General features: G+C 40.6%; 3 protein-coding genes across 4 annotated transcripts; 2 read left to right on the top strand and 1 right to left on the bottom strand.

The window, feature by feature from the left end:
- The first annotated feature begins 237 nt into the window (after positions 1–237).
- hprt1 (hypoxanthine phosphoribosyltransferase 1) lies at positions 238–8,118 on the top strand. Its single transcript, XM_052078200.1, has 9 exons — positions 238–463; positions 3,548–3,654; positions 4,232–4,415; positions 4,499–4,564; positions 4,794–4,811; positions 4,900–4,982; positions 5,811–5,857; positions 5,946–6,022; positions 6,421–8,118. The coding sequence occupies exons 1-9, from the start codon at positions 437–439 to the stop codon at positions 6,466–6,468; spliced, it is 657 nt and encodes a 218-aa protein (XP_051934160.1). The 5' UTR covers positions 238–436; the 3' UTR covers positions 6,469–8,118.
- A 1,913-nt stretch (positions 8,119–10,031) lies between these two features.
- pabir2 (PABIR family member 2) lies at positions 10,032–19,455 on the top strand. Its single transcript, XM_052079614.1, has 10 exons — positions 10,032–11,130; positions 11,246–11,324; positions 11,405–11,458; positions 11,728–11,771; positions 13,225–13,279; positions 13,567–13,668; positions 14,817–14,902; positions 15,152–15,216; positions 16,001–16,097; positions 18,036–19,455. Exons 1-10 carry the CDS (start codon positions 11,006–11,008, stop codon positions 18,175–18,177), a joined length of 849 nt encoding a protein of 282 aa, XP_051935574.1. The 5' UTR covers positions 10,032–11,005; the 3' UTR covers positions 18,178–19,455.
- mospd1 (motile sperm domain containing 1) lies at positions 18,896–24,319 on the bottom strand. Of its 2 annotated transcripts, none has more exons than XM_052079634.1 (6): positions 24,126–24,319; positions 21,839–22,074; positions 21,678–21,753; positions 20,939–21,171; positions 20,218–20,379; positions 18,896–20,120 (listed from the first exon to the last, which is right to left on the bottom strand). In XM_052079634.1, exons 2-6 carry the CDS (start codon positions 21,990–21,992, stop codon positions 20,089–20,091), a joined length of 657 nt encoding a protein of 218 aa, XP_051935594.1. In that variant the 5' UTR covers positions 21,993–22,074; positions 24,126–24,319; the 3' UTR covers positions 18,896–20,088. The 2 variants fall into 2 exon arrangements, with proteins under 2 accessions (XP_051935594.1, XP_051935586.1); XM_052079626.1 differs by having other exon boundaries at positions 21,839–22,117; positions 24,126–24,314.
- Between the last annotated feature and the right edge of the window lie 250 nt (positions 24,320–24,569).

Here is a 24,569-nt window from a genome sequence, read left to right as displayed (position 1 = left end):
GTTATTAGCAGACAAATGACAGACAAATGACATCATAGTCGGGGTAGAGAGTTGGAAGGGCGCGAAATATTTTTTCCTCTCCCAACTTTCTCTAGCCCAGGTACAACATTAGGCAAAAAAAGGCTCACATATGCGTTCGTTGTAAAAGGGGGCGAGTCTCCCAAATCCTGCTGTTGATTGCTCACCTCGTTCTTACGTCATAGTGGCAACCTACTTGCTCCACCCGAGTGGAGAAAGTTACGTGCGTCACGTGTGCAGCTAGCTAGAGCGAGCCGGAAGGGTACAGCAACGGTAACGACGCAGATCACGCAGCTAGCTTCTCCCATGTGACTTGTCACAGGGGATTGCAACATTAAGAACTGTTCATCTTTGTCTCCGTTATATTGGGGAACACGCACTGTACACCAAAGGGAAGGGAGCTCAAGCGGGAACCGACATGGCGACATCAGGCCAGTGTGTTGTGGTAAGTCTCCCTCGCTTCACAGAAGGCTTGTCGGCATGCTCATACAGTCGACATATGGGCGCACTCCCGCGTCTCGAACGAGGGCGTTACTCATGTGTTTTGTTAAGTCCCTGTATGCCATCTATACTGTGGTTGTAATTCCCCTCGCTTTAACGTGTTTCGTATTTGTCACCGTTTCAGCAATTTCAAGCGCTTGCCCTCGTGCCCACTATGCTTTGTGTACGTCACTCAGGCGTCTTTTTAAAATATAATTTATTGTTTGACCTCCACAGTGGCATTTCGTGCGGATTTTTCCACAATAAATCAACATTATGACTTCATCATACTCTGGAACAGCCGGTAGCAAGAAACCTGCAAACTCCAAGACCGGAACATGTACAAATCATACATTTGCGAATTATACTTTGCACAAACGCGATTCGCATTTCATGCGTTAGCACTGTCTTGTGTTTTACACTCGTGGACAAAATTGTTGGTAAGAAATAGAATACGATACATCTTTATTTGTACAGCCTTTTCACAACAGCTGCAGCTGAAACAAAACACAACAAAAATATTAATAATGCAACGGATGTGATCTATGATTGTCACTGAAAAAAGATGATACTGACTAACATAATAATACATTTAAAAATAAATATTTCAAACTAGCCAAATAAAATTGGACATTACTTCTGAATTGATCATACAGTACAGTAATGCATTACAAAATAAATACATTGCTTTTGAATTTTGGCCTCAACAGAATCATTTTTAAAAAGACAATGAATAAATCAGGCCTAGACACAAATGATGGGACCTTGAATATTTTGTTGCACCAATCTTGCACCCGTTGTATTTTGGCACACTCCTCGTGAGCGAACTGCTCCGGTTGTCTTAAGTTTGAAGTGTGTCTTACACAGATGTTCAATCAGGGTCCATAGAAGGCCACTTTAGAAGAATGTTTTGCTCTAAGCTTTCTTTTTTAAATGTGTATATTGGGTCATTATGCTGTTGGGAAAACCCATAATCTGTACCTGAGGCCTTCTGATTGTACACTCATAACTGTGTAGTTGTACGGTTTCAGCATATCTTGCAAATCTGTTTCATTTTGGGCAAAGGGGTCAAAATTATTTCCCCTTCTTTGATTTTGTGACTGCTTTTGCTTGTGACCATGGACTGGGTTGTTAAAAAGTGATAAAATATGGACGAACCAGGGCATAAAAAGAGAAAAACTCTCGCCCATGGAAGCCATGTACTAAAATGGGGGACAAACACAGGCGAGTATGCTGGATGGATTAAAGCATCTTCAAAAGGAGCAGAGAATTCCTACGTACTCATTTATTTCGTCAGTGACAATGTATGTATGCATGTACATCCATTATCTGACCCGCTTAAACACAATTAAAATTATGTTTTGTTGAAACTTGACTGAAGAAAAACTGGATGACTTTGACTACCGGTAAATGCTGAAAGTTACATATAGGTTTTATCGAAACACATGCTGGCATCCAAGCAATGTTTTTTTCTTGGATGCCCCTGCTTATTTTCAGCAAGACAATGCCCAACCACTTTCCTCACGTGTTACAACAGCGTGCGAGAGCCCGGGTACTAGGCTGGCCTGCCTATAGTCCAGACCTGTTTCTCATTGAAAATGTGTGCTGCATTATGACGTGTAAAATATGACAACAAAGTACTGGGATTCGTGAACTGCTGAAGCTGGATATCATGCAAGAATGGGAAAGAATTCCACCTGCAAAGCCTCAACAATTCAATGTCTCCTCTCCTTATTGGGTCTTTTTTATGAATGTCAAATTGATAAAACTGACAAGGGTCCTCAGTTCCCAAACCTTTTTTGGAATCTTGTTCATAGAAAGGGTGATGTAATGCAGTGTTAAACATGTCCCGGCTTTTTTGGTTCCAAGTTAACTATTATTTGCTGAAAACAATAAAGTTAAAAAAATGTGAACATGAAATATATATCTTGTTTTTGTAGTGTATTCAATTAAATATGCTTAACATGATTAGCAAATTTGACAAAGTTTATCCAATCCAAATAATTGTGTTCTGTTTTTATGTACGGTATCACAACTTCACTGGAATTGGGTTTGTACATTTACGTAAGAGTGCATTACGTAAGACTGTATCATAAGTTCAAGCTCTGTTAAGTACACTATTGCCGAACATGGAATTTTCCTGTACAAACGTCAAAGTTGTCCCAGAAAGAAGTTCACCGCGTATTATGTCTGTGGGGGGGAACACTCTCTCAGATCATGTGACCTTGAGGGACATCTGCTGTGTGTCACGGTTATCTGGATTTGCGATTGTGTAGCCCACACAGATGGGCATGCTTTTTGCAGCTTTCACAAATGCGTTAATTGTACCCTTGTACAACTCAACCACATTTTCCGTTAGGACGCAGATGCGGACGCTTGACTCCTCTGACCTCATGGTTTACATTACTTGCTATCGTCAAAAGGTTTAGCCTGCTTGTAATTACAGTACCGGTACTCTCATTATTCCCGAGGTACCTGCACCAGCTTCTCAGCTTTCACATGACACCAGTTCTGTCATCTTGTTTCATCAAGGCAAACAGTTGTGCAACGCTAGTGGATATGTGACAAAATACAGGAAACATACAGTATTGCGTTTTAAAGGAAATGCATGTATAGCTTTAAGGTGTAGACACTCCAGTGGTTGCAATCGGAACCCCTCCAGTCCCACTTGATATTTTCTCAATGTCTAAATTGTACATGGCTCTCTGGTTTTTACAGCCAAGTCCAACGGTCATTACCTCTTACAAAAAGACTGATTTGTTAGTTTGTTACCAGTGTCACACTGAACAATTTGTGTAATTCAGTGGTAAAATGCCGCCATAAATTGTTAGTATCGACAGTACGAGTATGGAATATATTATGAGTTTTCAAATTATAATCATTTGGACTTCAATCAAATGATTCAAATCAAAGTCTGCATATTATACATTCCACGAGTTGGAACCTTTTCTTGGGAAAGTAAAGCTCCAATGACCTAGTCATCTGACCTTGTCCTGCCCTCCTATCAGATTAATGTTAGGGAACACCCCTGTCTCTTGCTTCCTTTCAGATCACCGACGATGAGCAGGGGTACGATCTGGATCTGTTCTGCATCCCAAAACACTATGCATCAGACTTGGAGAGGGTCTACATCCCACACGGACTGATTTTGGACAGGTGATTTTTGGACACGTTTTTCAAGAGCTTGCAAAAATATGACAGCTAATGTCAGCCTCTAATGCAAAAATGTGGTTTGTCTAAATCAGTGCTTATTCAATAAATATGTTTGTAGTTCAAATATTAGGTGTTGCAAAGAGTATTATGTGTCTTAATTCCTAAAATGCTGTGCTTTACACAAGTACTTTTTTTTCTTTGAGATGGGGTGTGTTGATGACTGCTCTCTCGACCAAGTTCTCACATGATTCACAGGAAAATAACGCTTAGTGGCGAATTGCCGGTCATGGCAAAGTAAGCACTGCAAAATAAAACATTAATGTTCATGCTGTTCACGGGGTCCGGGAGAAAGACAAGTTGTGTTTTATGGATACATTTTTGTTACATTGATATCAAGCAAAAAAAATCATGCTTGATATTCGTCAAAGGGAAAGAAATGAAGTTTGGTGTTGTGGACGAGACTCTGGCTGAGCTTTAGAAATGATGCCTGCTGACACAAAACAAAAGTGGAACCTTCTGTGAGTAGAGCAGAAAACTGAGCTGTCCACCTTCTCGGTCCCTCTCCCTCATGTGATCCCAGGACAGAACGATTGGCCAGGGAGATTATGAAGGAAATGGGAGCGCACCACATTGTTGCCCTCTGTGTGCTGAAAGGGGGCTACAAGTTCTTTGCAGACCTGCTGGACTACATCAAGGCCCTGAACAGGAACAGCGACCGCTCCATCCCTATGACGGTGGACTTCATTCGCCTGAAGAGCTACTGTGTAATTAATTTTTATCATATATTTTGTTTGCCTAAAATCCTCACATTTTTAAATCGTGCGTTTTTCATCTGCAATCGGTGCAGAATGACCAGTCAACAGGAGAAATCAAAGTCATTGGAGGAGATGACTTGTCGACTTTGACAGGCAAGGTGAGTGTTTCTTCAAATGGTCGCATTATATTATAAATGCCACTAATTGGCCTGCTTTCCCTGCATTACTGTGCAATACACCGACACATAGAAAAGGAATCATACTCAAGTCTGCACGTTAAGATAATATTGAGTCCATTGATTCTCCGAAGCGCTCATCCTCACTAGGGTTGCGGGAATATCAAATGTTTCCAATTCAACTCGACTCAACTTCATTTCTTTTCCACAGAATGTGCTGATTGTGGAGGTATGTTTTTTTCTGCATTTGATACTATTGTAGTTTGCTTTCTACTTGAATCCCAGTTAATATGAGCTTCTCTTGCAATGTCCCTCAGGATATTATCGACACTGGGAAGACAATGATGACATTATTGCAACTCCTTAAACAGTACAATCCCAAGATGGTTAAAGTGGCAAGGTTAGGTAAACCCCTACTCGGTGCAACTAAGAAACCATGTGCTTATAGTTAAGGGCAAAAGTATTTGGACAGTGCACTGTTTAGAGTACCGTAGTTCCATTACCAAACAAGAATTAATTATCCAACTGCAATGCATTCCCTGTTTACATCAAGAGTCGTAGACATTTTGAGTTGGCATTTAAGAACTGTTTACTGGAATAACCAAAAAGTAACAAAAGTGTGATGCAAATTCTATGTCACAATTATCCTATAACTTATAACTGCTTCAGACAACAAAGTGCATGCAGGAAAGTGGTTAAGAGTGCACGATTGTCTGTGTCTCATGTGTTGTTTTGTATTATTTTGTCATTTTTTTGTTAACTTTTCTTTTGATAGCGGCGCTGAAACCCGCAGCGGTTCCTCTTGTTTTATGTTGAGAGGGAAGAAATTGAATCTGTGCTGTATGTTACACATACAGTACATTTGACAATAAAGTTTATCCAATCCAATTGTGACCAAAACAATCAGTTGGTAGTATTACCATCCTTGTATAAAAAAAGATACAGATACATGGACATCAGGAAACCTATAAAAACAAGGTCAACATGACATAGTTGTGGGGCTTAATCCCACTTCCATTCATTTGTTGCTGAAGGAATTCAGTTTGTGGACCAAAGTGTGACTGCATTTCAAATCCATTGTAAAAATGCGACAAACTTGTCAATATCCAAATACCTCTGGTCATAACTAAGCTGGCACCTAGGGGAAAAAAATTGTAAGCAGTTTAGGTTTAATTATTGTTATTTTTTAACTATTTCTCAATATCATTTTAACTTGGTTTCCATGTAGTTTGCTGGTGAAAAGGACACCAAGGAGTGTTGGGTACCGACCAGACTGTGAGTTGAAACTTTGTTTGATTCAAAACAACAGGCACGTGTTTTCGATGAGTTGAGATGTCTGACATATTTGGTCTCTGTGTTTCAGTTGTAGGCTTTGAGGTCCCTGACAAATTTGTGGTGGGATATGCACTAGACTACAACGAGTACTTTAGAGATTTAAATGTGAGTATGTATTTTCTGTCAATGAAATATTGCCGCTGTCTGATGACAGTTCATTGCTTTCTTATACTGACCAAAAATATCCATTGATTTTTATTTTATTATTATTTTTTTTAACAAGCATGTGTCAGACTTGGTTCGGCGGAAATATGTCTTTGTCAGTCAAAAACAGGATGGCATGCAAGGTTGTTGTCACTCAAAGTAACGTCGATTGGATGACATCTTCCGTTTGTTAGCAGTGTGGTCCAAAGAGGAAGTACAGGAGAAAATATTATCATGTTAAAAAGACAGTGATGATAAGCTATTATCTGTGCATTTCCTTGTACTTAGATTTCCAATGTCTGTCCTTTTTTTCCAGTGCTTTTAACAATTCTTAACTTTTGGCTTCCTTTGTGTTTCAGCATATCTGCGTCATTAGCGAAACAGGGAAGGAGAAGTACAAGGCATGAAGAGGACCTTTTATTTTTGGACGACTGGTTATATTTTTTAAAGACCAATTTTATTTTGGAGTGCATAACAAAAAAAACGATGCCTGCTCAGATTATCCAGGGGGTGCACGGGTATTGTGATATTTTCGTTCTCTCCACTCCCATATTATTCTGTTTCTTACCTCAGATAAAGCCATGTTTGGGAAATACAGTATGGCTGTAAGGTCAATGGTCAATAGTTAACCTTCATGAAATCTGAAATGGTGAACCTTGTTACCTGTCTGTCCACATTGTGTGTGAATACTAAACTAGCTTCTGATCAGACCCAATGTTTGCTGCTAAAATGTCAAAGAACGAATAGCACTGAGGCAATTTTCTCGGAATCGTCAAGATTTTTACTTTATCTGAATTTCAATTTATTACTGTAATGGCATCATTGCTTCAGTCATTTTGCAACATTTTCAAAAAACAAGGATGAAAATGCAGCTACCGCTAATTAAACAGATGGGAGTACAGTTGCTTCAATTCAAACTTTGCAGATTAACGTGACAATCTACACAGACACACATTGGTATTTTTTGTTTGTTTGTATTGTGACCGTGAATTGTAAAAAGATTTTGGCAATTAAGCTAACAAGTTAAAATATACAGTAAAAGCTGTGATGATTGAATTTTAAGAAACTGGCTAACCACAAATTAATTGTAAAGACCGTTGTTTTCATCACCCAGTTTTACTGATGACTGCTCTTAAAATAATGGGAAAATCGAATTTTGTATGTATATCTTGTATTAATAATAGATAGATGCATAAAATAGACCCCCGAATACTTTTGCTTGGACACCCGTGGAATTCCATGTGTTTTTTTACAAATATTTTTAAGTTTTTTTTTTTTTGACTGTACTTGAAAGTCACAGTTATGTGATTTTTATCCCCGCATTTCAATGTTTTCACTTATTCTGCATGAATGTTGTGGGATGACAATGTTGTCATTCGCTTTTACAAGGAAATCGCAAATCAGGTGTTCTGTCCCAAAGCACATAGAGGCCCAAGATGAATAGTGATGAATTTATGAGTGGAGGGTTTTCTTTCTTTTAAAGCAAAACAGTTGATCATATTGTGTACTATATGCGTCAATTTTGGTATATAAACTGTTATGTCTTTATTTTTTGCTGTTTAATCACGAATACTCAAAAAAGAAACAATTTTAGTTTTGACGTGTCATAACTAGGCAGACCTGACCAATGTGTTCAGCTTTAGCTCAACACAAGCTTTCAACCAGTGGTGTCACCCTTATAAAGTACTAGCTGGTTCGCCGCAGCTCGTTCCTGCGGGAGGCTGGTAAGGTGGGCCTACGGCCCACAAAAGTGTTGTTGCTTTATTCAACTTTTTGTTCATCTTCATTGCTTATCGCGAAAATGAAGAGATGTTTAGCTCTACTAAATAACTAACAATTTCATTGCAATGCTTGTGGGTAGACAACATTTTTTCGCTAAGATGCCCGCGCGAATGTCGTGAGCCGCTGCCTGAGCGGCGCAGTGGCGGCGCGTGGCGGCGCGGTGAAGTAGATACGTTTTGAAAAGGGACAGACGGAAGGACAGACCGCGTGCGGGACGACGCGCAATATATAGATAGATGTTTTGCTGTCTTGCACAATAAATTTGCACACCCTGACTTGTGTATTTTAATTCCTTACATTATGCCCAAACGTTATCTGGGAATTGAATTAATGTATCTTACTTCCAGATGTCATGCCGACATCTGGTATTTGTATGCTGCTTCCAGGAAATATTCTTTCCAGTCAGATTAGACGGTTCTATGAGTGTTCAAGCCTGCACTCGGGCCAGTGCTGTATTTAATTTAAATTAAACCAGCCTCTGCTTATTGTCGATATCAACGACGCAGTCAATTACGGTAAGAAACTGCCTACTCCCTGCGAGGGCCAACTTCAAAATAAACGTTTGAAACATAAATGCATGGCCACTACAACGATGCTTTTGATGTAAAATGACTTGAGAAGATAAAATTAATTAATTTAGTAGATAAAAGTCCATTATCACGCAACCATCCCACTTCTGAGAAATCTAGACTATCATGGGGTGGTACAAAGGAGCTCGGTTTTAGTTGGATCTGTTCTAATTATCAATAAAAGTATTAAGATCTGTGTATGGCTGGTGCCAGGCAAAATACTCGCACGAAATCCTCCCTTTTCACGAAGATTAATGGCATGTTTGTTGAGTCATTATTAACATTTTGTCGTCAAAGAGTTCGAGCCATTCTCAACACTTTAGAATGAGCAATAATGTGTTCACAAAATTGTGGGGACTGGCTATTAGATTTTCATCCATCAGTGGCGATATTGTAAATCCATCCATTCATCCATTTTCTGATCTGCTTATCCTCACAAGGGTCGCAGGGCGTGCTGGAGCCTATTCCAGCTGTCTTCGGGCAGTAGGCCGGCTCCATCCTGAATTGGTTGGATATTGTAACTACAATGTTTCAGAAAGACTATACCGTGATACCACCCATAAGATTTCAATCAGATACTGATATATTTCCAGATTTGAAAAACTGAATGCATTATTTAAACGATGGTACGTTTGTGGGTTCAATTCCCATGAATGGCTGTCCATTTATGCGTGCACAGTGCCTTGTGAGTGACTGGTGACCACTTATGGTCGGTCGTCTCCCCCTTTTACCTAAAGTCCGCTGGGAAAGGCTCCAGCAGCCCGGGACTCTGAATAGGAAAAGCGTCTTTGAAAACGGATGGATTGATGAAAGTATTGTACAGATTTTTAAATAATTTTATTTTTACGCGTAACATCGGATATTCATGAAACCACCATGCACCCATGGGATTGTCTAGATCAGGTGTCACCAACATTTTTGAGGGTGAGAGCAACTTCATGTGTACCGATTGTGTGAAGGGCTACCAAATTGATACACGTCTGAAATAACATATTTGTCCAAAATACCTTCAATAATATGAGGATGTGTTATTTTTAATACTTGATGATTTAAATTGTCAGACTTTGACCGTGTTTCGAAATGTCTCACAGTACTGCCAATGTTTGCATTTTTAAATCATAATTTCTACTAGCAAATCACAATGTCCAGGCACTGGCGGGCTACTCAAGTGGTCTTCACGGGCTACCTGGTGCCCGCGGGCACCATGTTGGTGACCACTGGTCTAGATCCATTTAGCAGCTCACTTAAGTGGATTGCGTGATAACGATTTTTAAATAACTTTTGAAATTCGTATTATTGGGGATTTAATTACAGTCAAACGTGAATATTTTAAATGACTTGGTTTTCAAATGGAGCATCAGATCTGAATGAAAACTTTACACTTCCACCTGCAGACCTCAGAAGTGGAATAGTTGTGCAAAATGACGAATTATTTTTGTTTTTGCAGACAGATATAGTCACATGCAAATTCCAAATGAGTTAGATTTTGAAATGCAACATCAAAATGGTTGCGTAATAACGGAGGGATTATTTTATAGATTTTGTTTAAATCAAAATCAATGTCCATTTTTATTTTCCGAGCTTTTATTTTTTTGAACTCCTCACGTCGGGTTACCGTAATGCAGGGTAGCAAACACGTATAGTCCATGGGGCTGGCCTGATCGTAATCCTAAAACGGGCGTGAAGTTTGGCTTCTGTGCTAACAAGTAGCTACCATAATGCGATGCTGTGACGATCCAATACTTAATTGTCGGCCAGCTGCAGAAGCGGAGTAACGCAACTCTACGCCGTATAGTGCTTAGCTTGTTTTCGCGGGACCTTGTCGACATCAAAACAGACGTACTGTACTCGAGTGTACAGCTAAGAACGAGTTACCCGGATCTCTGGACATGGCATTACGGCTATTGGCGCTAATGCTAACGCATCTAGCTAGTTAGCTCATTTGGCTAAGCTGCTGAGCGACTGACGGCCGTTGGAGCGGCTGTTAATATTCGCGAGCAACAAGCTAAGCCAACAATCGCTAACGTCAGCTCTGTGTTAACCACGCGTTATCAGAACCACTTGATGTAAAACTGCATTTGACTTGAACGTTCATTGTGCACTTCGTTATCATTTAGTAGTTGTAGCCACCACGATCTACTTTACTGAACGCGCTTTCGATGGTAACCGTTGTAGTCAGTAGGCACGCTCTTGCAACTATCAGCTCGAGTTACTGGTCATTGTGCTGCATTTAGCCATTGCATGCTAGCCATCCATCTGGAAAGTTGGTGAATCCACGTAACGTTACAAATAACGTTAACGCGGACCATCCGTGTCGTGGCAATTCTGTTGTAAATAATAGTAGTGACAACGTTATTTTGTTTGACGGCGTTAAGTTTTTTTTGTACGGTAGAGTTGTTCAGGAGACGGGCCTCGTTGATTGCGGTGGGTTCTGTCTGACGCTGGAGCTTTTAAAAAATAACTTCTTTCGCACCAGGCTGATTGATGATTTATTCTCAAACGTGCGGAGTTGACACGTTTCGAGAGCAAACATGTAACAACTTAGACTTGGCCTTTGGGATCACAAAACGAATCGCAACATTAACTTGACACAATGCACAATTCAGGAGTCCTATCACAAGAAAAGATGGAGCTAGACCTGGAGAGCCCATCTTCCTTAGTTCAGACGGAGGGGCAGCTGAGAAGATCCAACAGTGCACCCATGATTAATGGCCTAAGGTTCTTTTGTTAACTATTTCACCAAACGTGTTCCTTGTATATGTTTACTTAAGTGCAGTCAACACTGACCTTTTAACTGTAAGCTCTGAAGTAAAACGAGTTTGTCACATTGCAGTGATAACTCCCAAGTGTTTCAGAGAGAGGTCTTGCGATGCCGCAGAAATAGCACAACGGTTGTCAACAGGCCCAATGTGGTACAACACTTAATTTCAATATAATTTCTGTTTTTGGTGTTAGTCAATTGCGAATGTTGACCCCTCATCTCTCATTGCAGGTTCCGTCGTCGCCCATCCGTGTTCCCAGCACCAGGCTTCATCAGATCAAACAAGTAAGAAAAGGAACATCTGCACACAGTCATGTGGTAACATAAGCATGGCAGACCACCATCTCCCTCTCAAACCATAGGGATTAATGGTGTTTTATAAACATGCTAGAGTAACATTTTGGGGTTAGCAAGACCTTTGGTTTGAAATGATCAATTGGTAGTACCAGACTCCAACAGAGACATTGACTGAAGTGCGGGTCAAGTCAGTGATTGTCTAATAATATTGTTGTGGTTATGTAAATAAGAATTAATACTTTAATATGCCATCACAGGAAGAGGGGGTCGATCTGATGAACAGAGAAACTGCACATGAGCGGTAAGATAATTTATTGAAGCAGTTTGAGGATTTTCTGTTGAGGGAACCTCTTAAAGCGGTTCCTCACAAACTAAATTTAAAGATCTTAACTGTTTTGTTTTTTTTTAGTTGTGAGAGACGCACACATGAGAAAAATAATGAATGTGTCTGCTTATTGCTGTTAGTGAGCGTGATCAGGGCTCTCGGGCGTGCCCAAGTTTCACACTGGTGCCACTGAAAAAAATTCTAGCTTGTACACTTACAACTCGCTGATGAGGTGGCCGTTTTGCCACTTGCTGTCATCTGAAAATGGCATCACAGTTGCTCAAGGTTCAGGTACTGACCAGTCACGGCTCAACTGTTTTCTGTGTTTGGTCGTGTGAATTTCAAAGGCTAACCCTTCGATTGGTTGTTGCTGCAGATTCCTATTCCGATACTGACCACACTGATTAGCTGGACATTTTTCAATTTTAGAGCTGTTCACTAATGATTATTTTAATATTCGATTAGTCTCAGTTATTTTCTCCAACGAATAGATGAATCAGATTTTTCTATCCGAATTTCCATTCCATTAATATAAAAAAGCGGGCACATTTCAAATTAATAATGTAGAAAACGCACACACATACTATGTTGAGCCGCTGGTTATGAACCCCCCTTTAAAGTACAATTCGAGTTATACACAAAATGTTAGTTGAAAAATGACCTTTATTTTACTATTTTTTATATACTGTACAGATTGTCTTGGCATGAATACCATAAGCAGCCACATTGAATGAGTGCCCAAGCAGAACCTGTGTTGACACAGGGAGGGTTAGTTAAAGCTCTTGTCATTCAGGAGTAAAAAGATCGGTGCTGTTCTCCTTTTCTAGGCTATGTATTTGTTATTGTATTTGATTTTACAGGGAGACACCACGTTGTGGTTTTTAATTTGGTATTATGTAGTGATTGCCTTGTCAGCTCTGAATAGTTTGGTACCATTTGAGAATATTAAAATTTTACTGATAACCTTGCCTGTACAGTTAATAGTTGTGGTAGTTTTATGATGGCACCAGTTAGAGCAAGGTATGCTGCAACACCTCCCTCATCGCCAACCCCTGCCCCCTCCAAAGTACAAGTTTTGTTGGAATTTATGTTGTGATGAGCTGAGTCCCCCCCCCCCCCCCAAAAAAAAATCTGACACTCGATTGCAAGAATGGATTGGTATGAAAACACAAAGCACATTAAAAGTGCAGTACATTAAGCCGAGGAGCATTCAGAATGCTGTACTTTATTGTTTAAAGAACATCACAAACCGCTGTTATGTCACAATGTGGCAAAGCTGACCGACACCTCAATGCCTGCAATCACACAAGCCAGTTTAGTTCCTCTTCTTAACTGTACTGTTGGCAAACAAGAGTTCAACTGTCATTTGGTGGGATTGTCCCTTAAAGTATAAAATTGAAGCTCTTGTTTTCTATTTCTGTCCACGCAGGGAAGTTCAAGCTGCTATGCAAATAAGCCAGTCGTGGGAGGAAAGTCTTAGTCTGGTAAGCTCCGTCACATCACTTGTTACACATTGGTTGTCATCTCTCGGCTGTATTTCTTCTTGGCATGTTTTGGCCTCTGGGCATTGCTGCTCTTGTGTGGAGTTAGCGTGAAATAACATGCTAGATGAAAAATACAATGACTGTGTTTGGGAGTTAACAGGGCCACCAGTCTTTCAAGTTCAGGCTGCGTTGGTAGTATAATACTCCAACATTATTTTAATGACTTAAACTGTCAGTTTGGGTGATGAACAATGTTCATATTTTTGTTTTGTTTGGTTTTGTTTTAGAGCGACAATGATTTGGAAAAGTCTGCATCGTCGTCTCCTAAGCGCATCGACTTTGTGCCTGTGTCCCCAGCACCATCTCCAACTAGAGGGATAGGGAAAAAGGTACAGCTCACCTTTTCATGTATTAAAATGCACATGAACTCATTGTACTGCCACGAAGTAGATGAAGGTACCCTAAACTAACCTTATTCGCCCCAATCACCTTCAGTCAGATTTTGGTCATGACAATGCTTTGTGCTAGCTGGTAGGAAGTAATTTCTTGATTGACTGTAAGCAAACACGGGACTGGAGACTTTTCAACAATCTGATAGAATGGATCCAAACCGGTTAATATTTAGCATTTTATGCATAATTGCTGATTGACTGTAATGTCATAATTTATGACATCATGTATTGCATCAGCAAAATAAGACATTACATCACCAATGTATGATGTAAAAAAAAAAAAAGAAAAAAGAACGAGCCACAGTATGTATTATTTTAATATTTCTCAAATTCTAAATAGCCTTGCTCTCATAAATGCAGTGAGGCATACATCAGGCATCTGACTGGTTGCCCTGTATGTCAATCAAGTATGTCAATTTAACATGAGTTACATCAATATGAGTTAAGTTCTCAAATGAATGTGATTCTATGACACAATGCTATGAATGCTGCATCTTTGCATTTGACAACGGATGACAGGCGGAAATCTACTTATTCTATTTATATATTTATTTTAACTCATTTGCTGCTGTTGACAGGCTGCTCTATCCATGGTATAAAACTGGGATGGCTGGCAGTGATTTGTGTTGATGCCGTGAGAGCTAATTGACAAAATCAGCCGAGAGATATATGGCGTGGGCACCCAAAGCGTACGATGTATGAACAATAGAAGCAGAAAACAACAGTTAGGGGTGCACCGTCTACATACATTTAAGAAAAGAATTGAAAACAGAATCGGTAAACTGAAAACACCTGTATGGGCGTCATGCCTAACCCAAGCTTTATAATGGATTTGTATTGATGAGTTTCCATTACATATCCGAATTTGTATCCGTATTTGGAAGAAGTCTGGTCCAAATCATTTCGTTTCTATCAATGCTATCACAATGCATACAGGAGTTATGTCAATTGGGAAACCTCCTAGTTGTTGTTTTCCCTTGAAATCCAGCCTTTGAGTACAATAAATGAATGGCTCTGCAGACGTCTGACAATGATTTAATGTTGTCTCATGTGTTGCGTATCATTCTGTTTCTTGCTGGGAGCAGCAGTGCTTTTCTCCTTCCCTTCAAATCCTTGTGAGCAGCAATGGCCTCACTCCCAGTCCTATACCAAGTCCAACCAGACGCTTTGGGTGAGTCGCTATTGATTTTTCGACATCAATGTTCACTTGACCTCCTGACGTCTTTTGCTGGCTTGATTTTGATTATCATTAACTCAGGGGTTTGGTGGGTGGGGTCACATGTCACAATTGGGCTACTGTTTGAAAAACAGCCTCACCTTTGACGCTTTCTGTGTACTCTATGTACATTGTGTGACATTTAAAGAAGACTGAAGTGGCCAGTTTGAGATTGACTTGTTAAGTCCATGTTTTTACTCTCAGCCGGCGTAGCCAGAGCCCCATCAACTGCATCAGGGCCAGCATACTTGGACCCATCAAACGCAAAGGTAATAATATTAATATTACATTTTAAAAAATTGGGCATGGTTCTGAAATGTGCACTTGAGGTTGACGTTTGGTGCTCATTTTTCCTCCCCGACCCACCAACCTGAACTTAGACCTATCGCAAGGTATATCATTTGTATGTGTGGATATGTTATCAAATATAACTGCCGCATCATAATAGCTAACCTGTCGCCCTCTCAACTCTCGCGGTCTTCTGTGTGTTGACCTTGTATCAGGCAGACTTGGGCTATTTTAGAAGCTTTTTTTTTTAGCTTAACCTGTTTACACCTTATTGTGCTTTGGATTTTTGGTCATTATGTGACCTTTAAAATTTCAGAAAATGAAGAAAAACAATCCTTTTGCTCCAATTTCCGATCAGCAGAAACCGGCTGAACGGCTTTGATTTCCAATTTTATGCGATAGATCAACACAAAGTAGCTCATGATTGTGAATTGAAAGGAAAATGAAATGCACTTTTCGAACTGATAAGCGAATATAAATCTGAAAAGTGTGGGATGCCTAATTTTTGATCCCCATAATATTTTAATATCTAATACCCACAAATACAACACAGTGCAATCAATTGCCTTTAAAATGTACCTCATTAGTAAATATCAGAGATGGGAGTAAGTCAGATACGTCTCAAGTTGTCACCTTCAAATCTCAAGGAAGTCCGAAGTCACTGTGGGGGAAGAAAAAAAAATCAATACTTCAATACGTCGTACTTCTCAACACAAATCAGAATTCTGCAAACATTTTATTTTTTTGTTGCATTCTCACATGCAGGTGAGATGGAGACAGAGAGTCAACCGAAAAGGCTCTTTCAAGGCACCACTACTATGTTGTCATCTGATGTCTCCAACTTGGCAGATCTTGGCTCCTGGTAAGATATACTCAGCAGCCACGACCAATAAATGAACTGGTTCAGATTTCACTAGAAAGTAATTGTTGTTATATGCTCGGATTATGGTAACGGTTTCAACAAAGCTGTTGAGAAAGCCATCAGATTTTGAATAAATCCTCAGAGCTGTTGTGGTTTGTCTGATAGAAGCATCTGAACTTGTTTTCCATGATAAATTTAGATTGTTCACAAATATGGGCCTGGTGTGATACTACATCTGTACTTGCCAATTTAATAGGAGCAGATCATGAATTAATAAACCCCATACACGTTACTTTAATATAATCAATGACACACCCAAAATAGGGTGAGAAAAAAATCTATATAGTGGGTCCTCCGTTTATAGTGGAGTTCTAAATTTGAAGTTGCAACCTACTGGACATATGATGATACACATTACGAAACATAGCCCATAGAAAAGATTCTATCGTGTCACTTTTTTTACAATTGTGTCTGCCGTCACTGGTCATCTGCGGCAAGCTGTTTGTCGCAACAATGTCAGAGGAAGCTTGATTTGATAGGCAAAAGCTTTCACTTGTCAATCTTGTGTGACGCAACTGCCACCAGGTGGCAGACTGAACAACAGGATATGGAAGTGAATCATGGACACAAAGACTTCCTACATTACAATCGTAAGGTGCAAAATAACATCTAAAAGTAATTGAAAATTAAATCACGAGGTGGGTCAATGCAAATAATGGTAACTACTGCTTTGAGAAAGAATAACCTAACATTTTGAATACAATTGACTTTTATTTATATAGCACATCACAACAGCTGCAACTTTAACAAAGCACTTTACGGAACATTAATGTAACTACTGTTTTAGCTATTTTTTTTATAAAAAGCTCCTTGAGGCATGCTGGGTACTCCTAACTAAACATGCATAGCAGTTTGCATTTTGAACCTCGTCAAAACACAAAGAATACCAAAACTGAGAAGATAATTGTGAATTATACTATGAGAGATTTCTTCCATATTGCCCAGCATGAGAACTGATGCTACAGTAGTAAAGTCATCATTACAGTACTTCTATGGAAAAACATTTGTAGGGGAAAAAATACCAAATAACCAATAAATGTTGTGGTAAATGTGCATCCCTTCTTTGGCCACATGATGACATTGTTTAACTGCTGAGGAAACGAATTCATTTCACAACGCATGTAACCTTGAACTGTTTATTTCGGGCCTGTCATAACATAAGCAGTCAGGTTCTCTGGTTAGGGCACTTGAGGCGGTGCTTGCAACTTGTACTTGAAGGAATGGATGTGCTAGTAGCCTTTGAGCAGTTACACTTTCTTTATCAACATGAACCACAGTGAACCCTGCTCTGTCGTGGTTCATGGTTGACGCCCCAGCTTTATTGCATATTTTCACGGGTTTTGACAGTGTACTGGCAAGTCTGAATTCAGAGTTGCATGCCTTCAATTGAGTGACATGTTGTACCGCAACATGCTAGGACAGCACCGAGAGCTTCTGGAAGTAGATGCAGTCTAATAGAGAGCAATGGGAAGAGGCTTAGAAGGTTCTCCACTAGGTTGCAGCAATAAATTTGGTCCCACTCAAAGTTGATTTAGTATGAAAGTGGGTTCTCCACACTAAGAAGTATTTTTTTCCGTTGCAAGTCTTTTCTTGATGACCACCTCCAGTCATCTTCATAAGCACAGAAGATTTTGCGCAGAGCGTGTCTGCGTCTTTGTTTTTGAGAGATCATGAGATTTCTGCCTTGGAGGGCCTGTTTCGAGATCAATAGTGGAACAGAATCTTTGCGTGTGGTGCTGTGTGTTGAGGTTGTCGCATCACACAATCCGACAAATTGTTTAAAGCCAGTCTTTTACGTGTTGGGTCTGTCACATATTAAAAAATATATTTTCGGATTTCAAATATCCCTGTGTGTCCCATGTCTGTGTTTTCACGCAGCCACTCTCCGGATGGTTTGTTGGATGGCAGCCTCAGTAGCATCTGCTCCTCAACTGACTCCCCGGGCAAAATGGAGGGAGTGTCACCGTCTTCGTCCAGCAACTCTCCCTTTGCTCCCCTCCAGGATTTATCTCCCAAGTAAAAGCGTGATGGCAATAAGACACATCCCAAAGCCAGTCTTCTCTGGCCAGGAAACACGTTTCCCTGTAGACCCTCCACCTCAGCAATGTCGAGAGGAACGCGCGGAGTTGCTGGTTTTCTGGCCATGTCTGAAGTCAAGAGGTGAAAGCCATGTTGTGGAGTGACAAACGGTGACAGTGTGAAAGACTGAAGATGCTGAGTACAAGCTGCTAGTCATTGGATGGATAGTGCTCGGCTTGACTGGCTTTAGCGCTACAATTACAATAGCTATCATTCATGTGTGTCCCCCTCAATAGAGATGAGACATGAAGCACTGGACAAAACCCTGTTTGGATTTGTGTATTTCCCGTTTGTGCTGGACCCTATTTTTTCCAACAGGCCTTTGTATGTAAAGACTTGAGTTTTGTTTTGTTTTTTTTGTAAAGATTTAACTTATTGTTTGCTATCATATACATAGTAATCTTATGGATTAGCTTCTATAGATTATAAAATTGATGTGATGAGGTTTAATGGTGACACCATGCGTCTGCAAAAAAAGAATATATGGAAACTTTACTGTTATACTGCGTAGAGACAACTGTGCCCTTGGTTAAAGAGAGTGCATGTTTGTATGTCACATGGCACACCAGGAGGAGCAATGAAAAACCTTGCAGTTACTTGCATACAACAGGTGGTGGTCTTGGTAGTGTTTAACACTGAAGGCCTCTCGATAGTTGTACGGGGGGGGTATTTATGGTAAAACAAAAAACTTTATTTAGGACTGCGATAGCGTTCTATCCCGAGTATAAGTTAACATTTGTGTTATTTTGAGTGCAGTTCACATCCAAATGGCGCCAGTGCTTTGTTTTATGGGAGGCTGCTGTTTCTGCTGTGGTTCATGTTGCACAGGGTTATCTGTTTGTTTTGTTTTCAGCCTGTGTTAGTCTTAAATGAGGGAGGAGTTTGACTGGACCTCCAATTACTAGAAAAATAGAACCGTATGTCAAGTTTAAGCCTATACTGTGACTTTTGCACCTAATTTGTGATCACCTGTCCCCCTTTATGTACGAACAAGGATGTGATTGTAATGATTTTAAAGGAGTTGTGCCCTTTTTACTCTGAAGAATGGTTTGTTTGCAGTTATGCAAATGAATGTCATTTTACCCTATCCAAGATTAGAACATGGAAAAAGCGGTTAGTTTGCCCATCTGTCGATGCATGACTTTAGTGACGTCAAATGTCAAACTCGCCTTTGCTTTTTGTTTGCGTTCATATCAAAGATGAAATAAATTATTTCTTTGTCTGCTGTGTATGTGTTCCCATTCGAGAGCATGTCATGCAATCTGCCATCAACAGCAGACCTCATTTACAGCCTTATCGCGGCTCTCTAACTAAAAATACTGTCATTTATACCAGGTTTCTGTACTGACACTTTATTGAACGTTTGGAATATTGGAATAGTACATGTATTTTAAGCAAAAGGCTTTTTTGTAACACGATTGCTTGAAAAAAAAATCAGATTGGTACTGATACATGCAGAAAATTGCATTGCGTCTTCTTCAATCCACTTGATTTGAAACATCAATAATGTTGGTTACAAGTAAATGCAGTAAGAAAATTGGTATGGCTTTATACACATGTATGTAGGTTGCATTTTCATTCACTGCTGCTCACTTCACTTTCATCGCAATCGATGGGAAGAATCATGCTTCTTCACAGGTCCTGCCCAAGGACACCCCACAGGTCTGTTTCCATCAATGTGCCACAAACAAACCTGCAGTTGTAACGTATAACACTCAAATGTTTCAGATGTGAAGATGTATGGGGAGAGAACCCCCCCCCCCCCACCTGTAGCCAGCTTGACCGATGAAACAATAGTGTGTGTGTGTGTGGCAATGTCTGATTAGTTCAGCCCCCCTCAGCTTCATCCATTTCATGTGCGCAAGATGACCATTGTGAGAAGTCCTGAAATGAAAGAATTAGGACACCATACTCTTAACAAAACTGAACATTACTTTTATCCCAGTTGAACTTATGAATGTATAAAATGTATTCCGCTCACCGAGAACATAAGCAGCTACAAGTTTCTTGTTAACACTTAAGTGGAGGTAGACAGGCACAGTGGATTCTTGCTCCCCCAGAGTTGGGAGCATCAGGGCTGCCACACACACGAGCCCCAATAGCACCGTCAACAAACTGGGCCCTCCAGTGGTAGGACGGCTCTCTGTGAGACACACATCATTTAACAAAACTGCTACTCCATACCAAACAGCCTGCAACATATTAATTCTGACACGGGGGTACATATTTGAACAGTGGTGTAAATGCTCCAGCAGTGGACACCATTTGGGACAATTTGTTTTTATGGAAGTGTGTGTGTGTGTGTGTGTGTCCCCGCACGCACACATCATGTGAATAAGATGACACCTGAAAACAAGAAGTGATTAACAACACCTCACCATTGCGAGGCTTTAAATGGGCTATTTCAAAGGAAGTAGTGTTTAATCTGGTCTGTCACAATAGTCTCATCAACTGTTTGCAACAGAGCTACAGAGAGACTGGAAGTGTCACACAAAGGCATACTTGTGGAAGTGGACCTTCTTGGAAATGTAACAGTTAGATTATGAACCAAAAAGACTTGTGAATTTTTAAATTTGTGAAAATGTGGGCCTGCTTGGTAACTGGTTTTTACCCTGGCCAAACCCATTGGACAGGCTTCTTGAAGGAATACCTCCCCAAATGAGCAATTGGCTCCCTCTATTGGCCAAAGGCTACACCCTTACCTGTTTGAAAAACAGTCTGTTCAAAAAACTCGCTGTCCGCCAGCTGGTCTTTGGCCCTGCGCTCATCATCTTGTGAACGGAGGCCGCCGGGCTCCTGCAAGGCCGAGGGACGCAGCGTGGCCGTGACCTCCTTGCGGCCCAGAGCTTTGCGTTGACTTTGCTCCGACACCTGCAGGCGGAACTTGTCGTACACGCCATAATGGCATGGCCGCACGTCTCGTAGTCGAATTACGCTGCATTACATAGATCACACAGACAGAAAAGTTAGTTCACTGGAATCATTGGCGTAACGTCAGGGTAAGCAAAACCTTCTCCGATGGCCTAAACACAATCAGAAACGCGGATTTACATTTCCTACCTAAATTTTAGCATTCCCGCTATGAAATTTTATAAATGTGTTCCCCACTAGCATTTCTTTTGGCTGCACTGGCTTACAGTACAGTAATCGACCCAAGGCCTTCCCAATCAGGAGAGCTGACCGATGCCTCTTCAACTCCAAGTGGACTTTCAAATTTGCCTCATCGGGTCAATTAGCTGTCCCAAAATGATATCAGCAGTTTTTCTGTAATGAGACTGGTTGGTCGGAGTAAAACTTGCTTCAGACAACTTTCAATTGGCAAAACACATTAAGCTTAAGGTTATATCGCCTGTTAGGTGCATCTGGAAATGTCAACTGAAATTTCCCTAACTTTTTGTCAGTAGTGTATTTTGCCTATTCAAACACACAAAAGAAGCTCACATGTCAACACAACACTGCGGCTTGACAGCTCCGGTGGCGTCCACCACAGTATACTTGTTTGGCGCTGTACACAGCACTGGGGGAGAAAAAAAAGACATCAATGTTCATTGGCAAAACATACAAGTCACGTCCATACAAGTCACTATTGTGTGCCTACTGACCTTTAAACTTGAGAGCAAACTCATAGGGATTGTAGAGGGTGAGCACCTGCTTGTGAGACGTCTGCTCATCGGCATAGAAGACGAGCTCAGTGGGGAACACAAACACGGGAAGGTTTCCTTCCACCAGCTCAGGCTGTCGATGCTGCTGCTGCATTGGCACCCACTGAGCTCTTTTCCGGCCCCCGTCCACAGTCTGCCCGGGGCCCCTCTTCCCTCACTTTGCAAACTCTAGCAGGCTGTGTGAAAGAAAATGGCACCCCTGGGTTCTATGGCATGGCACTGTGAGTGGACAGAGGTGGACGCCAATATTAATAAGGCCTTCCGTTGTAGCATTCAATTCCATAATTTGGAACCCTTCATATGCACACAAACACAGTGACTCTGTGTATTTTTATCTGGCAACTCTTTTCACATTGCTCTTTTTGTTCAACTGTCATACTATTCTTCTATTTTCCATGACACTTGTCCTCATTCGGGTCATGGGTGAGCTGAAGCCTATCCCAGCTGACTTGGAGTGAGATGCATAATATACCTGAAAGTGGGCACATTCACATATGCACACCTATTGTCAATCTTCAATGGACCTAACATGCATATTTTAGTGATGTGGAAAGAAGCTAGAGTGCCTTGAGGTAACCTGCGTTTAACTATCCATCCCCATCCATCCATCCATTTTCTGATCCGCTTTATCCTCATAAGGGTCGCGGGGGGTGCTGGAGCCTATCCCAGCTGTCTTCGGGCAGTAGGCAGGGGACACCCTGAACCGGTTCCCAGCCAATTGCAGGGCACACAGAGACGAACAACCATGCGTGCTCACACTCACACCGAGGGTCAATTTAGTGTGTTCAATCAGCCTGCCATGTATGTATGTGGAATGTGGGAGGAAACTGGAGTACCCGGAGAAAACCCGCACAGGGAGAACATACAAACTCCACACAGGAAGGCCGGAGCGAACCCGGTACCTCTGCACTGTGAGGCCGATGCACTAACCACTCGTCACAGGGCTGCCCTGTGTTTAACGAATGAACTATAAATATTTACCTTGGATAATTAAAAATATATATATATTATATATATATATTGTCATAATAATCTGACACATTTTGTTCAACACAAAAATAACAAGATATGACCATTAGTTAGTGGGTGTAACTATTTAACAGATATTTGAGTTCAATATTTTGGAGTGCAACCGTAATGGAGGGAAAGCAAGGGCAGCACAGAGATCTAAGTGGTTTGCATGTCTGTCTAACGGCTATAACGTGTTGGATTTGACTCTCAAGTTGGCATTTCCTCACTGAGGTCACTTGCATGGGGTTTCTTTGGGTATGCCAGCTTCCTCCCGCATCCTTGTGTCCATGTTAGGTTCAGTGAAGGCTCGAAATCTTCTAAAAATGTGAATGCAGTATGAATGGTAATTTGTACATGACCTTAAGGACAAGCGCGATACAAAATGTTTGGGAAAATGTGGTTTACTGACACATCATTTCTTTGCGAAAAACTGTGAATAATATCAAATTAAGTCAAGTAAACAAAAAAATGTCAATTTTTTTTAATTTCAGTATCCTATGCAGGACAGATAAACCTGCCATTCTTGTTATTGGTGTTAGTTGCACTGCTTTGTGATTCCCCATAATTAAATGTTGTGTTACCTCAGTGCAACCGTTTGTGCAGTTTTATCCCTTAGGAACACTAAATGTCGCATCGAGTAGCTAAAACGTTTAATGCATGTCTGTTAGGTTCTAATGCATGTTACAGAAGGCCATAACTCGCTCCACGCGGTCATTTGTTGACATGTTTTTATGGTCAGGCAGGGTCTGAACACGAGGCTAGTGGTCGTGTCGCAACACTCGATGCTCCGGGAAAAAAACTCACAAATGTAATCGTCTTCGTCGTGTGGGCATCAACAACGGTACACACAATGTTACACTTTCAATGTCATGTAAGAAATGTTATGTTATTATTCTTCGTCTGGAAATGAAGCCCACAGAAAAAATGCACAATTAAGCTTTCATGTTGATGCTTAATATTCATTGAAACGGGCTTTTATACGATTATGATACATACCCACACTAATCGCCAATTAACCCTATCAGATTTAAATTCGATGACATTTCATCCGAAGAGTTATATTGTCGTATTATTGTAGCTAAAGAGCTAGCATGCTACGACAACACGAATGCTAACCCAAAGGCTAATCTGTAAAATGTCCTGCCGCAATTACCATACTTCATGATAATCAAACAATACATTTTTGGAACTACATAAAATCAAAGTGAAGAATTACCTCAATTGTAAGGTTAATGTCACCGCCGGGGTTTTCTTGTGCCGATGCCAGTGCTGCTCTTCCTTTCTAGTCTGTTTTGTCAATACAGTACTGTAATAGGCTGCAGAATTCGCGGGGCATGCTGGGAAGAGTTCGAAGAACGTGCGAAGACGTCAACAAAACGACTTGACATCAAGTGTTTGTTGTTTACGTTCTTTACGACCCATACAAACTGTATAGTACAATCAAGTGCTGGCTTCATTAAGTACATCATGCACATATGTTTAAACACGATCGTTGAGTCCATTATAAATTTGCATTTTTACTCATGTCACGATGTTAAGGGTCATGCACATCTGATTTATTTATATATATACACATATATATATATACACACACACACACACACACGACGTAATTCATTTATATTTACTGTTACAACCATTACGCATTTACGACACAGGA

Source organism: Hippocampus zosterae, chromosome 1 (genome assembly GCF_025434085.1).
Source record: "Hippocampus zosterae strain Florida chromosome 1, ASM2543408v3, whole genome shotgun sequence".
Taxonomy (NCBI): Eukaryota; Metazoa; Chordata; class Actinopteri; order Syngnathiformes; family Syngnathidae; genus Hippocampus; species Hippocampus zosterae.
This window is presented reverse-complemented; position numbering and strand designations above follow the sequence as displayed.

Bases quoted from the DNA above. Each gene is read 5' to 3' on its own strand.
- hprt1 (XM_052078200.1), top strand. From the start codon at position 437: ATGGCGACATCAGGCCAGTGTGTTGTG. The intron at 464-3,547 runs GTAAGTCTCCCT...GCTTCCTTTCAG, and splicing joins CATCAGGCCAGTGTGTTGTG to ATCACCGACGATGAGCAGGG. The intron at 3,655-4,231 runs GTGATTTTTGGA...ATGTGATCCCAG, and splicing joins CACGGACTGATTTTGGACAG to GACAGAACGATTGGCCAGGG.
- pabir2 (XM_052079614.1), top strand. From the start codon at position 11,006: ATGCACAATTCAGGAGTCCTATCACAAGAAAAGATGGAGCTAGACCTG. The intron at 11,325-11,404 runs GTACAACACTTA...CTCTCATTGCAG, and splicing joins TTGTCAACAGGCCCAATGTG to GTTCCGTCGTCGCCCATCCG. The intron at 15,217-16,000 runs GTAATAATATTA...TCTCACATGCAG, and splicing joins TGGACCCATCAAACGCAAAG to GTGAGATGGAGACAGAGAGT.
- mospd1 (XM_052079634.1), bottom strand. From the start codon at position 21,992: ATGCAGCAGCAGCATCGACAGCCTGAGCTGGTGGAAGGAAACCTTCCC. The intron at 21,754-21,838 runs GTCAGTAGGCAC...TTTCTCCCCCAG, and splicing joins GTTTGCTCTCAAGTTTAAAG to TGCTGTGTACAGCGCCAAAC. The intron at 20,380-20,938 runs GTAAGGGTGTAG...TGTGTCTCACAG, and splicing joins ACAGACTGTTTTTCAAACAG to AGAGCCGTCCTACCACTGGA.